The sequence below is a fragment of the Barbatula barbatula genome (genome assembly GCF_947034865.1).
Source record: "Barbatula barbatula genome assembly, chromosome: 7".
In the NCBI taxonomy this organism is placed as follows: domain Eukaryota; kingdom Metazoa; phylum Chordata; class Actinopteri; order Cypriniformes; family Nemacheilidae; genus Barbatula; species Barbatula barbatula.
In genome coordinates this window covers 19825833-19844032 of record NC_136770.1, presented here as the reverse complement: position 1 = coordinate 19844032, position 18200 = coordinate 19825833, and the positions used below count along the sequence as shown (strand labels likewise).

Sequence of the window (18200 nt, the reverse complement as noted above, 5' to 3'; positions counted from 1 at the left end):
TGGCCCACTAAGGTGCAAGTAGACAACAGAGAATACAATGATGAATTATAAAAATACCGGGGACTGCAAAGCCATAGACACATAAAAGAATCTTGCTTTGCGAGCGCAGAAAATATGGCAGGACTGGAACTCCCTTAAGCCTTTGCAGACCGCCTGCAAATGCGGGGGAAAGAAGGTCAAACCATGTAAACTATAAATTGTCATTACTTTGCTGACCAAACAGAAACATTTGGAAGATTTCTGTGTGTATGTCTGGAGGGTCCAAAGTGACCTACATGGAAAAATAAAGCATTCAGGGTGGAAGAAACAGTCAGCCTTTTAAAATGTGTTGAAGCAAATGGTTGAATTACATCCGTTTTGTCCATAATATTATTCTATAATGAAACGTTATTTTAGCGCCAACTGTGAAGTGAAGCAAACTAAAGTAAACTAAAATCCTATAATGTCTCACACTGGGACATTTAACTTGCAAGAATGCAAGACGTATGTGTGGGAACTCTGAGAAAACCCGACATGACAAAAGTCCTTCTTTTGACAACAGACTGGAACGGACATTTGCGATTATTGTCCGTTCCGTTATTTAAGAAGCAATTACAGATGACAACAACCATGAGGAGGAAGGAGAGCATGCCGACCTTTGACATGCTCTACATTATACCATGACTACAGGCAACATCTATTCACATAACAAAGCAGAATGAAATAAAACACAGAACACTATATTTGCGCCATATATTATGCTAACACAAGTATTTAAAGCTTTTATCTGTGACTGCAAAAGGGTTGTGGAAGGAGTTTTGTTATAGGGTGCACGCTATTCCTTTTTCATAAAATCGTCTATTTGAACCAGAATGGTGGAGTAAGTTGAATAGATGTTGGGATGATGTGGAGGAATATTCTAGGTTTTTTGTGCTATGTTTACCTTATTGTGTAAGAAATTGTGTTACTGGTGTGGTCAAAAACAATTATGAGCCTGGGTTGATAATGAAGTTGTACTGAATTGAATTGTATACCTGACCCGAAAAAAACGTGTCTTTCAGCAAGCTTTAACTAAATGGTGAGCGAAAAGATCAAACAGAGATTGAATAAAAGGATGCTCGTATTTTACGATACATACTACCATATAAATAGAAAATAACTATGTTGCACATTTCTAGAAATTGTGTCTTCCATAGAAATGTTAATGAAATTTAAGTTTGGGCTACTTTATATTAAGTTCATAGTTGGGTATACCACTATATAAATACCAAATTAAACGATTTAAGGAGAATAAAGAAAAGCTTAAGAAATTATTGCCAGCATTTGTGTGGGTCAATTTTTTATTGTTAAGAGTTCTGAGGTGTGGCTTAAAAATTGAAATAGCAAGGTTGGCCATAGTTATGCACTGCCACCTAGAGGAGAACGTTAAAAAAAACTACATACTGTGATTCCTGACACTTCAGAGAAAATATATATGTCTATCTAATAATTTAGGCGAGAGGTTAAAGAGCATCAGACTCTGGAAATGACAGATGTGATAAAATACCAACGTGTTAGTTGTGTTGTTCCAATAGCAGTAAAACAGTAGTACATTTTTATAGGACTTGGACCACCGACTTCTAACGTTTATCAACACAAACATATATCTGACTGTCCTAATTTATATTACAAATGATAAGAAATATACAAATATATAGAAAAGGCAAATGTGATAGAAAAAGGGCGTTACAGGGGGAACCTCAAAAAGCAATTAAACTTCACTTAATTTGCAAAAATATGACAAAACAAGATAAAAAAAGGATAAAAAAATCAGGCAAGACTACAAACTACTTTGACAGCCACATTGAGACGTTTATTGACTGACAACAGTAATGTTTTTGTATTTAAGGTCCTCAAGTCATTGGACAAATGAAATATTACAAACTCTACATTAAAAAAAACATTGTCAAATTAGGAAATAGTTTAAAAGCCCTGAAGAATAGAGCTACAAAATTACACATAAGAGAAAAGTATGTTTGGCTGCTTGGAAAACGTAAATAATTTTTACACAGGCACACGTCACCAAATCCACAAAATAAAATTGCAGGAATCTACATCGGTTCACGGAGTAAAGCCTGGAATAAGCTGCCAACAGTTTTCCCACTGTGTGTGTGTATATTCACAAATTCATTTGTTCACAATTTCACAGTCAGTCCAGCTCATTGAAACGTGCAAACATGGCCTTCCGAACCGCCTGCTTGTATGTAGCGTGATTCCAGACGACAGGTTCTTTTTTCTTCCGCTTTGGAAAAATGGAGTGAAAAAAAGGTGAGAGGTTTTCCACAAAGACAAGTGTCATGCTTTAATACATTAACTAGAATGTTTCTTAAAGCGAAGGAAACTCACCTCAGTAGTTTCAAGACCTAAACCGGGTCTTTCACTGCCTTTATGTGTGTCCCTGGAAAACCAGTAGGTCATGTTTAATTTACAGGTAAAGCTTACATAAATGGTGTTTTTAAACGATTTTCTCAGGGCAAAACTAAACAAACTGAAATGAATAGTCAGACTGAGAATTCACATACCTTGAACTGCCGGCCCATGTGTGTGATTGCTTTTTTCTCTTCGTTTCAGGTGGACTGTTTGTCTCCTTTGTCTTCAACTAAAGGACAGAAGGGTTCAAAAGTGAGACCCCCTTAAGCAAATGATTTGATTCTAATGCAAAAAACTATGATTATATAAAATATAAAAGGACAAAGGGTGACCAACTACACAAGCATTTAAATTATAGTTAATGCTAAAAGTTACTCAAATGATGTATAATATAGGAGAAAATTATCTACCTCTTTTTCCTGGTTTTCTAAAGCCTCAAGCTCCCTCTTTGACCTTTTGATTTTAAGGTGAATCTCCATATTTTGCTGAAATAAAGAGGAATGTTAAAAACAGATTCTGATATGCAAAAACAAGAAATTTCAATTAAGGAAATGTGGCACCTTGTGCAGGTCTGAGAGCTGTTGGTGGCGAATCAGAGAGTCTTTATTAGGGAACTGCCTCCTGCACAGAAGACATGCCATCTTCTTCCAGTCCGTCAACCTGTCCTCCTCCTTCTCCGGCTGGCTCTTGGAGGGCCGCGGGGCATCCTGCTTCTCGTGTTTCTCGTCTTCCTCATCGTCACTGCCTGCTGCGTAGTCAGCCGCCAACATTCCCAGAGAGCCCATGGGCCGCTGCCAATACAAGAGGGGGTTATTGCTTTGATCTAGAATGACACTCACTGTAAATCTAGTTTAGTGTTGGTTATTAAATAGCCTACATCAATCAGGGTTAAGGCGATGTGTGTGTGCCCTTTCAGCTGCGTGTGAAAACTGAGCCTGAAGTGAGCGTGTATCTCAAAAGGAAGGCGGTAAACTCTCACCTTTGACGACTTTTCGTCTTTCTTTGTAGGGGTGAGAGGTTTCTTGAACAAGTCATCTCCACCGGTGACCTACATGAATGGGGGAATAAGTATGTAAAGAAAAGAAAAACATAAGAGACTCACGAAAAAAGGTTTTAAGATGGTCGGGATATTTAAAATTAAAAAAAAAACACACAGATGTCCGACCTTCCTTTCAAAGATGGCAAATGCTGCATCAGCCGCCTTGGAGGGCCTATGGTCGTCTCCAGCCTTGAGAACAGGTGAAGGAGATCGGACACTCTCCTTCTTACTGTTCTGAATCTTCGCCCAGCGTTCCATGTCCTTCATTATCTGTTAAACAGATCCATGATTACCACAAAGATCTAACATCAGTGTTTGCTTGTATCATTTCTCATGAGGAACACAGCAGTGCCCTGAATCCATGTGCCGCCATCGTGATGTCAGCACACCTTAAAAGCTGCTAAACTTTTGGGTTTCTCCTCTTTTTCCTTCTCTTTCTTTTCTGTGCGTGGAGCAGTGTCTTCCTCTGCCCGCTCTGACATTGTCCCTGTAGCGGTCTTTATTTCCTCTTCGGTGATGGGCGTGGCTATCACCTCACCAAAAGCTGCCATGGGAACGGCAGCATTAGGGGCCGGTTCATCAGAGCTCTCGACTGGGACGTAAATCTTAGAGGTAGTGTCCCAGTACAAATACTGCTGATTCTGAGCATTGTAGAAATACTACAAAAACACATAAAAATGACAAATTAATTCTGACACTGTACTTAATTTGTGAGGTTAAGTAAAGGGCAACGTCTCTACTCACCCTTGAATTGGGATCATAGTACAAGGTAGTCTGAGGGTCATAGTAGAAGCCAGACGTAGCATCATAAAGAAAGGCGGACAAATCTGGATCCTCTGTTCCTGTTACAAAATGTTAACAAACAAACCCCATAGATGAGACATTGGTAATAAAAATTGTATGTTTCAAATGCTTTAAAATCATAAACTATAAATATTTCAAAGCACAATATTGCAAAAAAAACCAATACAAATATAAATATATAATTATTTACCAAATATTAAAAAGTCTCCATTAACATAGAACATATATATACACCCCACGGATATAATTGAACAGCTCATACCATAGCTGTACGTATCAGCGGATTCTGCAGCTCCGGAGAGAGTGAGGTCAGGTAAAGCTGTGGTCTGGTGCTCTGCTGTCTGGACGATCTGTGCTATGGCTGGTGTCTCGGAATACATCATACCCTGCACACAGCGACAGTCCAAAAACATCATCATCCTGCCTCAAACTAGCATCATGTCGTAGTTCTTTAGTGATTGTTAAAAAATTATTTACCCGTGTTATGCTTGAGCTCTGCATTGCAGCTGAAGATGAGCCGATGTCCACTCCCATTGGGCCACCTGCATTCCCAGACAACATATGAGAATATAAGGCTTTGACTAACATAAGATGTAACAAACACGCAAGCAGAGTTGAAGAATGTATACCTTGCATGGCAGGTGCAACACCCGCTGTATTGGGTGGCTGAAGGAAATATTGTTGCTGTTGAAATAATACAAATATTACAACAGATTTAAAACCAGGACACCTGATGGCTTCATGACTTGACAAATATGACCTGACCTACCATCATAACATCTGGAGGGAAACCCAGCAGAGACGTTTTTGGTTTATCATTCTCCCTTTTGTAGCTGTAAAATGAAATACAAATATATTAGAATGAGAGCTTAAACCATGTTCATACCAAGGCAGCCAACATCTGATATTTCCCCTGTTATTTATACTAAACGTCATCCTGCAAAGCCACACAATGTTGAACAGCTAACCATACGGAAATGAATAACTGAGACTTACTTCTGGTTCTTCAAAGGCTTGGCCACCTCAGCATATACTCTGACGCCGTCGATCATGATAGGCCGGGGATTCGTGAGCAGCTCGACCAATCGCGTAACGTGCTGTGTGGGGTAAAATGATGATCATGAAGTAATTAACTGATGTAATTTGTGATTAGGGAAGTGAACAGACTGTAGATTCATCAAACACAAACCTCAGCAATTCTGCAAACTAATTTTGAACAATCAAAACAAATGCCTTTGGATCAAAAGGATTTCAAGACCATAAAACAAAGACTTTTAAACATATATATATACATCATTTACTGTTGCAGACATTTCTATTATGTGAATTTGATAATGTGGAGCTCTTGATTAATCGATTGATAATATTCTTGAAAATGTGGATGTCCCTTCCTTGGATAGACTTAAGTGAACAAAACTTTAGTATCAAAGGCGCATTACCAAAACACAAAGCTATTCTAAAAGATGTGATTATGCTACTTTTAAGGTATAATCATGTCTTATAGAGCGACAGGATGCAAGCAGCAAATCTCTATGTTTTAGAACAGACACACATAGGACACCATACCTCGTGAGAGTCCATATCGACAAAGCAGAAGCATTTGGATCCAGGCAATTTCCCTTTAACCAGACGGACATTACGCTCATCCAGGTAAGCATACTGATCCAGTGCTTTCAGAATGGTCTCCACAGTTGTGGTAGGCAGTATGTTCTTAATGATCATTGCTAGAAATAGATATTTTAAGACATTATATACTGTTTTCTGGGTGCACTGTTAACTTTTAATATAACTTCCTGCTTATCATCCATAGTTATTCCACACTTACTCTTGCTCTCCTTGAAGACTAAAGAGTTTGGATGTGCTGATCTCTGATTTGCCCGGTCTTCAGCTTGTTGCTCCGCCTCCTGCTTTTGTATTTGTTGGTCCACTTGCTGTTGCCATGCTTCAGGAGTCAGATTAGAGTTTCTCTGCCATGCGTTGTGCAAAACGGGGTCCTGATCAGAAATGGCAGGGGTGTCCTCCTCCACCTTCAGTGGCACTGATGGGACCGGATTCGGTAACAAACCTCCCTCGCTGACTGGGGCAACTTTAGCTATTGGTTCATGGTGCTACATTTAAGGATTGAAATTATCATTATTGAATTGAACTAAAGCATTTCACACTAGCAACATAAAAGCATGTCCTTCCAAGATACAAACTCACCTGTTCTTTTGCGTTTTTATCAGGCTGGATATATTTGAGCAAAGCAGTCTTGTCACCGACCTTGACAGATCCCTGGAAAAAAAAAAGAGAGTAAGTGTTTCAATGCTCATTGGAGTACCCCCAAAACCAACCAACCAAAATATTGAAATGATCCTTTCCAGAACGCCCAATAGACATATATGCACCCGTCTAAGGCCATACTGACAGCAGTGTCTGATGCAGGCTATTGTTATCCCCAGCTACTGTTTGTTTTATAGGTTTTTTCGACTCTACGTATTTAAACACATATGATTGTCTGAAAAACAGATTCAGCGGTTCAAGAAATTGGCCATTTTGAGTTTAACAAAAATCTCATCATGGTAAAATCTTTAGAATCACCTAGATAACATGAATACGTAGCACATAAATAAATACAACCAAAAGAGTGTAGGGCATTAATAACTGTCAGCGTGTTTACAGGAAGCAGATCTAATGCATAGACACAATTGCAATCCTCTCTTGTACCATCTGTCATTTAACAACTCATCCTCAAAAGTTGCTGTATTCGGATGAATAGGGTAAAATACAATCTCCTTAACCTCAAGTAGAAAGAAAGTTGTATGTAATCCAATGTGATCTGCCTTGTGTTTTACCCACCATCATGCAGATTTTCTCAGTAATCCACATCTTCTCGCATGCTCTGGCTGTATTTATTTGTTTTCTATATTTTGTGGGTTTTTTTCTCTCAAAGCATCACCAAGTAGAAAATATGTGAAGCTTTCTATAAAGGGAAATTATACAGAACGTGGTTTCAAGAAGAAACAAGCATGAAAAAGATGGCTACATCACTCCGCGCACAATCTTTGTTTTTATAGAAGTGGGTTGGGTGATTGAAAACAATTGTGCTGATATAACCAGTACAACCACAGGATAATCAAGTATCAGCACTCGTCAAATACCACAAGAAATAAACCTGAAGCAAACCTCAACTTCTTACATTTACCTTATTTGTTTTAGAGCTGTGCCACAATTACAAACCAAGCTTTCATTAGAAAAGACAAATGAATACGAAAAAAAGCTCAGGCAGCCATCTTACTGTCACACTGAAATTCCCCACAAACCAACAAGTACCGGCATGAATTCTTCTAAAAATGGAGAAGAAACAACGATGAAGTCGGTCAAGCTGAAGTAAGCAGGAACATAGTTTTCACCAGGATGCATTTCTGGAAACGATGGTGGCAGAGATAAGATTCTCAAGATGAAGAACTCAACAGAACCCATGGAAATATGAATCAAAGCTTTTGGGTTAGGGTGGAACAGGGATGCTGAACTCAAGAGCACGGTTCCAACAAGAACACATGAAGGAGTAGTGGTGGTGAAAGTGCAACACTAACCCTGTTGCAAGAAACTCTCTACCAACAAATCACAATTTTGCTAGAACAAGCGGTCCACTAAGATGGCAAAACACCCCTTTAATGCAAGCAAATATGACAAACTATGAAAAGATGCTACGTTTAAAGGTAAATCTGAAATCTGTAACATCCAATGTTGAACAGCCGAAGAAAATTTGCACAGCAAGGGAAGAAGTTTATGTTTCACTTGATACAAACATATCAAAGAAGAATAAGGCAGTGGAAGAACATAAGAACGCAACATCAGGAGAAAGTAAGCTAAAGAAAACAAAATATTTAACTGGTTTTGATGAAAAAACTTAAACAGCCTGGTTCACTGCCTTCCGAGAAGAAAATGTTTCAATCCAGTCTTTAAAATACTGTACTTGCAAATATGAAGGGAAAAAGGCTTTTGGACATCATCAACAGCTACACCATCTTACTATTCAGTTATGCTAAAACGAAAAATTACCAGAAATACAAAAAAAAATGGAAATGGGTTTAAAGCGCTGTGGTTGTACACAATCACTACAAATCTGCCCTGACATTCTTCGCAGCAGATTCAACACCACAAAGCGAAAACTGAATTTCTATGGGGCTTGTTTTAAATCAGTCATACTTAATATGTGGGACATTGGTTGCTTGCTAATTGTCTGCCATTTCCTTGAGTGACTATTTTTCGTTTGCAATCTAAACCACCCCTCCCCGCCCCAAGCCTTCTTCCTGTCAGGTGACAGAGTCGTTGTAGTGCGATGAGGATGGGCCACCTGGTTGGACTCCATGAAGTGGACAGCATCCTCGAGGTTTAAAAACTCCACATAGGCCGTATCGAAGCTGTAACCTGGGAACAGCATTTGAAATACAGATGGGTTTGTGTTAGTTAATGCAAATAAGATAACTTTCAAGAGAAATAAAGGCAATGGTTCGTATCACGAGACATACGCACAATGTCGAGTTGATAAGCAAGTTGATGCACAATGTGTTTTGCTTGCTAAATTGATAATTTTCTAGCATCATGTCCATCATAGGCACTATCTGAAATTTGAACAGGTCACTGCAGAGCCATTTCTTTTTAGGTACAAATATAGCGAACTAAAAAAGAAAATGAAGTCTAAACGTAGTATCAGAACCAAGTAAAAAAATGCAACAAGTTAAAAGGCGAATTTCAAGAATTAAAGTAAGAGACATTTTACATGTCTGTTGTACATTTGTTAGGAATTAATTGAACATTTGCAAAAAATGTATATCTCTATTGAACATAGCAGATTACATAGCTCAGACAACACAATAATCTTAAATTCTGGTAAATTCCAGACATAAATTCAGTTGGGTTACAAAATCATATTCCTATATTAACAAAGCAAACAAATGCATTATTTCTAATTTAAAAGAGCACCCGTTCAATGTCATATACCCAAAACTTGTCATAAACTGGCATATCCTCAAAAAACCCTTGAAATGAAGAAGGCACTTTAAGACTTGGACTTAAGAAGCACACAATAAACAACACTCATGAGATCAAAGACAGGAACCGTTTGCTGCAACAGTTAACTGTTGGTATGGGCATCTGACTTTTTTATAAAGGGCAAAATATTGAGAAATTCCAAATGTAAAGATGGAAAAATTCAACGTGCCACACAAGAACATTTGAAAAGGGGACAGGGGACAACAAGAGACCCCGTAGCATGTTCGAAAAATTGACGAGCAGTTTTCTTTATAAAGCGAAAGCGATTGAGATGCAGAAAGTACAATCATTGAGAGACAGTGAGCGTAAGGTTCTGGGAGCGAATGGCGAAATATCAGTTGCGAATCGATCAGCGAATGCTCGAGAAAAACTAAATCTCACCTGGCACAACGTTCCTTATTTTCATGCCCTGCATTGGCACTCCATCGCGGACTGCAAAAGCATTCAGAATCTATAAAAGAAAATGTGATGTTCAGCTTCAGAGCGAAACGTCAGGTACCTTGACTCCACAAAGGTCACTCAGCAACACAAAACAAACTATTATAATTACCCAATACTGACTGGCAGTTTTGGGAATATCAGTTTAAACGTTTATTAGTTTAACAGTCACCTATACAACATTTATTAAAATAGGTCGATGCTTTGTGGAAATATCTAACGCTAATGTCAAAAAAGATGTCATAAACAAATGGCACCCCTTGAGAAATGTATATTAGGCCTACCTTTAATTTGATTATAATCAGCAATAATTCATTAACAGATCTCCATACACAGACACTAGATGGCGCATCAAAGTCATTCATACAGCGTTTGTCTGCATTATTCTGCAAGTTATAGTTCATTTAAACTAATTTAATAGACTTAATATAAGACAGTGACTAGAAAGTCGCTATATCGGACATTTGTATAGTTTCAAGCCCTTAAAAAAATAATAATAATAATAATAATAATTCGCAGAATGGTTTATTTTAGTCTCAGTATATAGATAATGTTAATGTATATTAAAAGACATCTCAACTTCCAGACTCTGGATTTTCTGTCAACACTGTTCAGTCCACACTTAATGAAAAATGTGACTGTGTATGTCATCCATTCTTCAGACTCTTTCTATACCTAAAAGTAACTTGCAAAATGATGTTCTGAATGAAGCGGTCACTCTGCATTTATGCATGACATAGAGCGTAGAAAGGATCCTCTTGGCCGGCTGTGTGAGAACTAGACGCATGTCCCCAAACCCTTCACAATTTCAAATTTATTGAATTTTAGCGAATTTACATGGGTGATCCCAGTGGTTAAAATATGGAAATACATATTTATCAGGAAAAATCACATCCCTGGTACCTTTTAATTTTTATGACCATTTTTAAAATAGCCCTGAAAAACCAAGTGGGAAAACCAAGCTCACCTGTTGCATTGTGGCAGTTTTGGGAATTCCAGAGATAGCAATGGTTTTTGAGACTTTATCCTGGACACCAGCACTCCTGTAATCCTGGTCCTTTGTTTTTAAATCCACAAGTGTTAATAAATAAAATAACCAGAACCATTATAAACCAATCTACTAATATCACCAAGTTTACATTTTCAATAAACATAAGCAACTAGGCCACATGCTGTTTAAAAATGTTATACAAAGCAGGTCTTTGAGGTACATTGAGCTACAGAGGTCAAATACTAAATTTAAGGAAAGAAAGTCATAAAAATTATATTTCTTATCAGAATATTGTAAAGTAAAAATGTAGTGAAATTGAAAATGGTAATTTGCAAAAACATTAATTTCCAACCTGTGAACCAGAGTCATCTTGTCTCTGAAGTGGGTCCAGTTTGGATTCCTTTTCAACTTTTTCAGGCATGTGCAGATCATCAAGATTGTACTCATATTTCCGCCCTGAACTGGTCCTGTAATCGATATCCCTATAATCCTGATCCTGTCGTTCCGCTCTGCCATTCTGAGATTCCTTTTGACCTGATATCAAACTTTCTCTCTGTGCTCCCTGATCTGAAGTCCCATCACCGGATCCCTTAAAGGTCCCGCGGTCGCTTCCAAAATTAGGCTTTTGATTGGGTGGGTTCTTGTCTTGGAAGAACGGAGGTTTTCCCCCTGAAGAAGGAAATCTGTCATGTTTTTCATCCCTGTCACTTGGCCAGAGTTTCTCACCTTCTCTTTTTTGGACATTTACAGCAGGATCCAATGGAAGAACGGGAGGTTTCTGACTGACATGAGTTGGAGCTTTGCCTGTGAAATCACCAGGAACATTTCTGTCCCAGTTTTGGGGTTTGGAGTCTCTTTCTGAGCGCGGAAAACTGCTGTTGTCTTTTTCCTGAAACCCACCAGACTGCCTGTCTCTGAACTGAGAACGTTCTCCATCTTGTCCATGACTAGGTAAAAATCTCTCCTGAACCTCTCTCGGGAAATGCGGTGGTGTTCTGCTCATTGATGGAAGAGAGTCTTGGTCTCTCATTCCGTGTCTGCGCCATTCTTCTGAATTGATTTCCCTCCCTCGAAAGCCCATGGGATCTCCCATTGGCTCTGGGAATGCTCGGTCTCTGAGGGTCAGCTCTTCGGGTCTAGTCATGGATTCTGGGCCCCCATGATCTAAGGGCATATTAGGTCTTCCCCTGACATCCATGGGCACGCCGTCATTGTCTCCATAAATCTGAGGTGGATGGTCTCTAAAATTGCCAGAGGATCCCATTCCGTTTCTCATATCCATATCCGATTCAAACCTTCCCCTTGGAAGGGAAGGACCAGTTCCCTGTCTCTCAAATTCCATCAATGGTCTATCTCTGGAAGGCATGTCCATGTTGAATCCATCGATGCCGCCCATCCGTGACCTCTCCCTCTCTCTGAAGTCCCCAAAATCGTCATTTCCACCCATAGCAGCCATGGCCAGCCTTCTCCGAATGTCCACTGGGGGGAACCCGGGGGCATCCATTTGAAACCTCTCCCTCATATTCATGAAGCCCTCATCCTGGCCCCTAATATTACCAGCGTGCATGTCTCTTCTGCCCATATCCATGGGTGACCTTGACTGCCCCACGAATCCTGGAGAGTTCTGGTGGTTGTTTCTCTGATCCATTTCAAAGCGTCTTCTGAAATTCATGTCCATTTCATCTCCAGGCCTGAAGAAGTCCCGGGGTTGCTCTCTTCCTCGATCTAGAAAACCCATGTCTCTTCCCCTCATGTCAGGTGGGCAGTCAAACTGTCTCATGTCCATGGGTGGTCTGTCCATGTTCATACCATCTCGACCTCTAAAGTCAGGTCTCGGGCCATCAAACATGCCTCCATGGGGTTCTCCACTGCAATAAAATTAAATGCATCAGCACAATTCAATTGGTCAGCATGTTTATTGTGTAATTTTTAACAAAATAAAATTATAATTATTTAAGATGACAACTAAAAAACATTTTTCATATCGTAATAAAAAGTATTTCAAGTATTCTTACTACATTGTTTGTTCTTACACACCGTACATAAAATATCAAAAACATATTGTAAACACTTAACTCTGGAAAGCCTGTTAAAGGGTTGTTTTTGTAATCCTTATCATTTAACCCACTCATAAAAGTATTATTTTATGAAATCTTACCGAAAGGGCATCCCTCCTCGTGGTCCAGATCTTGAACCATTCCACATGATGTTTCTCCTCTCCTGAAACTCTCCTCCAGCACGAGTTTCGAGTGCAGAATTTGCTTTTGCAGGAAAAAACAAGAATATGCTCTTTAACGGCCAATAAATATGTTATTAACTTCACGTTTTCTTACTAATCTTCCGTTGGTATATGTTACTTGACTCACGAACTGTACTATATTTGCAACCGCGTACGTTTTTTTCCTATGCAATAAAATGCATTGTTGTTATTTGCAATATAACTCGATAAAAAAAATATAAGGACGCTGAGATATAGTTCTGTCGATTACTAAACTTTCGGTGGTAACGTTACATGGTAAGTTACGTGAATGACGAACGGTATATTTGCTGTACCACATAAGGTTTTGCATTTGCAAGAAAATGCATTTTTGTTATTTGCTGAACAACTCGACAAATAAATCAAGTACGTTAGCTGCGATATAGCTTTGTCGATGAATTTATATCGAAAGATATGACGTTATCACAGCCTGCTAAACAATTCATACACTGAATAGCTAAAGACGAAAAAGTCAAACTACGGTTTAAATAACGTTACACAGTCGCGAGTAAGTCACATAAAGTCAAACTACGAGATTTCGTGTACTTATTATGGGAAAATGTAGGATGTTGGTTTATATAGCTACTGTGTAACAGTTAGCATGAATGGCCCTTATAAAAGAAAGCTAGCATGCTAACATTAACTGTATCTAACGTTACGCGTCAAGGAATTTTGAAATATATCAGTTACATACATGAGCAACGCCTTAAAAATCTTCTACAAAAATATAACTTTTATGTATGTACACCGATCTTTAAATTCTCACCTTATTTGCCACAATCCTCGCGTAGGATTTCTCTGATTTCACCGACAAAGCGCTAAACGGAAGTAGATGCGTTGCGCAGTTTCCGGTGGCTACATGCTTATGGGAGTTGAAGGCTGAATCCGAAATGGCATATTTCCTTACTATATAGTAGGCAAAAAGCAGTAGGCGAACGAATAGTATATCCGAATCGTCAGTATTCACAAAAGAGAAGGCGAGAAATTCCCGGATGGCTTACTGGTTACGCCTAGATTTATAAGTACTCAGCGATGGATACTTGAGATACATGTATCCCATGAGCCCACGGGACAAAATACCATACATTCTCCGCAAAACAGTCTCAGCCGAAGTTCATGTACAATTAAACATGTTGTTAATTATTGTTAAGCTAATGTTAAATTAACATTGACCTTGCTGTGTCCTTAAATTGACCGTGTTTTATATTGTGCATAGTTTTAATTCATAGAATTTGAAATCGAATCATTAATATTGAGATGATTCCAACCGTTTATTTACATCTGTGTTTTATATGTATATTTGCCCTTTATTATATTTTATATTGCTTAAATGTTTTTTTAACTCACAGATATAACAAACGACATGATAATTATTCACAAGATCACGTTGGCACAATTCAACTTTCTAATCACCTTTAATAAACGAATAACTTAAAAACACAAAATAAGCCCTTAACCAATTCATTTACAAAAATTAAATTACTTATTAAAATGTAAGACGTTAAAATAAGTTAAAAAATGTTGTAGTTTTATGGACAAAGAAAGTTAAACGAGAGCGTGGTCGGATAACGTTGTCTCTTAGCGTGCGACAAAGACTCTAAAGGTACACCTTAACTCAAGTTATACCTTTCTAGGAGTGTTCCCCGAACTATACCTTTTGAAGTTACTCTAGGTAAACCTTCTTAAGTGCGATGTTACGTTGATATCGATGGCCTGAGAATCGATTGTTCGCTCTACCTTTAGGCAAAACACGCGGAACTGTAATGATCCATGAACCATGCCAGTACCCCCTGCTTAAAAGTACGCCCCCTGGTGTGCTCTAAGGGAACACCACTAACAAGACACTGGCTGGACCGGACGCCGGCTGGGACGCAGGTTGGGATGCCGGCTCCAGAGGAGAGGCCTGCCGGACCGGACTGGATGCCAGCGCGGACAGCGTCCCCTTCTTCTGCTTCTTCTTGCTGTGGCCCCCAGAGCTAGTGGCAGGCTGCAGGTATGCGGTGGGGGGGGTGGCTAGCTCCGAGGTGGAGGAGTCCGAGACCGTCCCCAGGACTCCCTACGACCCCTTTTGCACCAGAGCTCCTGGGATGCACGGCACGGGGTTCACCAGCTAACTGAATAAACTAACTGAAAATGGACTAAGCTAAAACAATACAATTTACTAAGACTTGACTTGACCGGCTTATCCACAGAGCAAGACACAACGAAACGTCATTCACAAGGTACAGGCAAACCGAACGAGCACGGGACAGAAAACACATGGGCATTAAATAAGGAACTGAATCAAGCAGGGAACAGGTGAGGGGCATGAAACCATAGCAAGATAATTAAGGTAACGAGAGGGCGGGGACAAAGACGAGACCGGAGAGAAAGCACATTATTGTTGTGACAGACAATAATGTGTTTCTCTCCACACAAAACACGTGGTACTGTCTTGATCCTGCCCCAAGACTAAAAAAACCCGACAAGACCTGGCAGAACCATGACATGAGGGGGTAGCTCCGTCGAGTTTGTCTCAACAAAGTTGGACCAACAAGATGCAAGAGCAGAATTTGCTCCCATGGCAGGCTAAATTTGTGTAGAATTTTCTCTTCTGACATGGTTGCCAGGGGACTAACATGTTCTCTAATGAAATTGTGCAAATATACTAATAAACTGGCTCCGCGGATGGCGCCGTCTTTGATTTAAGACAACTATTTGTTGTCTCGCTGCCATAGTTAGACCAAACTCCCCCTAACATTCATTCGCTTTAAATAAACTAGCTAAGAGCATTCCAGATCAACGTTACGAAAGTATGACTTACAAAAGGTATACTTAACTAAGGTGTCGGGAAACATGTATTAAAGATAAGGTACAGCTTAAGTTATAACTGAAGAACAACATAGCGTTAGGAAGGTTTCGGCGAAAACCCATGTTTTTGCAACCAGGCACTCATAACTTTAGTGGTTTTGCATGTCATTAGATCACATGGCTAATCTCTCGCCCACATTCCAGTACAGTAGTTGGAGGATATGCACCTCAAATGTAAATTGCCACCCGCCATTGAAAAGGAACAGAAGAAGAATTACGTCAAATGATCACGTCAATATGCCGTACGACGGCCGGATCGCATTCATTCTACACACATTCAGGGAAAACAGTACGTACCCATTTAGCCCCGTTGGGTACGTACTTACTGAAATTAAGTCCCTACTCTTTAAGTATTGGATTTCAGATTCAGCCGAAGTCTTCAATTCAATAAATTCAAGAATTCAATAAAGAAATATATTGAAGATTTACTGTATGACATACCAAAAGTAAAAAGAGGCATTATATTCACCAGGCTATACCAGAATACACAATAAAGAAATGAGATTGAATTTAGTGATATATTTACTGACTATAAATCTTGCAGAGGCTGCATAAGAGTACCAACGTGAAAGCTAAGGTTAATGTTTAAATTTTAATTTGAGTATTTATTTCGTATCTTAACTGCAACTAAACACAACTAAAATGACCATTATGGAAACGTGCACTGTTCAAAACATTTATTCTGCACATCAAGTAACAAAATACAGAAGCCACAAACAAAGATTGACACATTAGGCTGAGCTCATACAGGAAAATGAACCTTGTTTTTCGTCCAGCGCCCTTAATCACCCTTGCTTGATTCTTAAACTTCTTCTCTGTCTTCTTTATGAAACTTTTTCTCAGAAAATATATTTCAGTGTTTACAGAGCCTGTCATTGCATCCTAAGGAGAACAACTTAGACAGGAGAAAATAATGAAATGAGGATTTAAATATATGTTGAGTGCACATAGGGGTAAAACTAAAATGTCTTTCTTTAAAGTTTCTTTCGCAATACTGGGGTTATACACGTTAGAACTCAGTGCCGCTAAATACAATGACGATTTTATTCAACGTAATCACAAAGATTAAAACAAACAACAAATAAATAGGCCATTATTAACACTTGTCTTGTAGCTACAATGAGAATTACAGTCTAAACACATCTTAAAATATCTTTCTGCACATGGACAGGATAAACAAATTCAGAGTTTTGGCAGAATACAAAAACTTAACACAATGTACAGCTATGAGATCACGTTGAGAATGCAAACGACCATTAAGAGCAGATTGCTTGGCTGCCTGTATATGAATATGGCAGAAACATCTTATCACCTGTATGGCAGTTTCACAGTATTACAGCAATATTCATATTGCTTCCAGTTTGTACTGCAAATTAATAGAATCTTCTGGAAACCTTTAGGCGTCAAAGTATCAAACCAAATGAAACCAGTTATATTCCAAATAAAATGCAGTGTGCAGAATACAGACACAAGGGCAAACTCAATAAAAACAGCTACATTATTCGTGTTAGATAATAATAAAGGTGAGCAAAGGTTGATTGAACAGTATATAAAAACAGCAAATAAGAAAATGGTGACGTGATTATTTTGATCATAATAAATGGATTTGAATGAAGTGGCAGTATTACAATATATTAATATAAAAATAATCAGCTACTTAGTAATTATAAGATTGACCAAAAATGTATTTGATTAAATATTTTAATAAAGACGGTTTCAGTAGACACACGTGCCTTAACTTCCGGTCTATGTTTGGATATAATATAACCATTTGTTTTATATTTATTTAATATGAATATTTAATTGTATCTCAATTGTATTGAATTTAATCAAAACTACTCGTAATTGATACTTTCTAACGGAAGTTAAGTTTGGGCCACATAACGTTTGTTTATGCTGCTGCCACTGATACCATCTATAATAAATAATACAATATTTTATATTATAACAAATTTTAATGTCAGCCCATCACAATATTTTAAAAGCAAAGTTTAAGCATCTACTTAGATAAAAGTACAACATACACATTCAGCTGCTTAAATTTTCTTTTCTCACTGGCAGGTTTCTGGTCTGTAACAAATAATGGTTTAAATGCAAAAGAAATGCTGGAAACAGAATGTTATGATAACCGTTGAAGATAAAGTATAATAAATTGTATCCAGTAACAGGGACATGTTATGTATGACACCCTTTAAAAGATTACATCAAAGGTTTTGAGAAGGAATGATTTGAATCAACTTTTAACAATATTCAATTTTGGAAAATTATTAAATTACAGTTGCTGGGCTGGGACTCCTTAAAGTTTTCCTAGATTAAATAATTTCTCCACAAATAGTGGTGTTTACGGTTCTAAGCACAAATGAACTTTGCTCCACCTTTAGTTTTATTATGAATTT

The 18200-nt window shown here is 38.4% G+C and overlaps 1 protein-coding gene across 1 annotated transcript; it reads right to left on the bottom strand.

Annotated features, from left to right (window-relative positions):
* Positions 1-1304: 1304 nt before the first annotated feature.
* Positions 1305-13978, bottom strand: rbm6 (RNA binding motif protein 6). Its single transcript, XM_079460591.1, has 23 exons — positions 13721-13978; positions 12856-12958; positions 11050-12565; positions 10674-10763; positions 9650-9719; positions 8571-8644; positions 6434-6505; positions 6057-6339; positions 5798-5955; positions 5228-5328; positions 5001-5064; positions 4861-4915; positions 4709-4773; positions 4494-4617; positions 4172-4269; positions 3817-4086; positions 3554-3697; positions 3368-3436; positions 2949-3179; positions 2799-2873; positions 2541-2617; positions 2365-2416; positions 1305-2260 (listed from the first exon to the last, which is right to left on the bottom strand). The coding sequence occupies exons 2-23, from the start codon at positions 12900-12902 to the stop codon at positions 2168-2170; spliced, it is 3828 nt and encodes a 1275-aa protein (XP_079316717.1). The 5' UTR covers positions 12903-12958; positions 13721-13978; the 3' UTR covers positions 1305-2167.
* Between the last annotated feature and the right edge of the window lie 4222 nt (positions 13979-18200).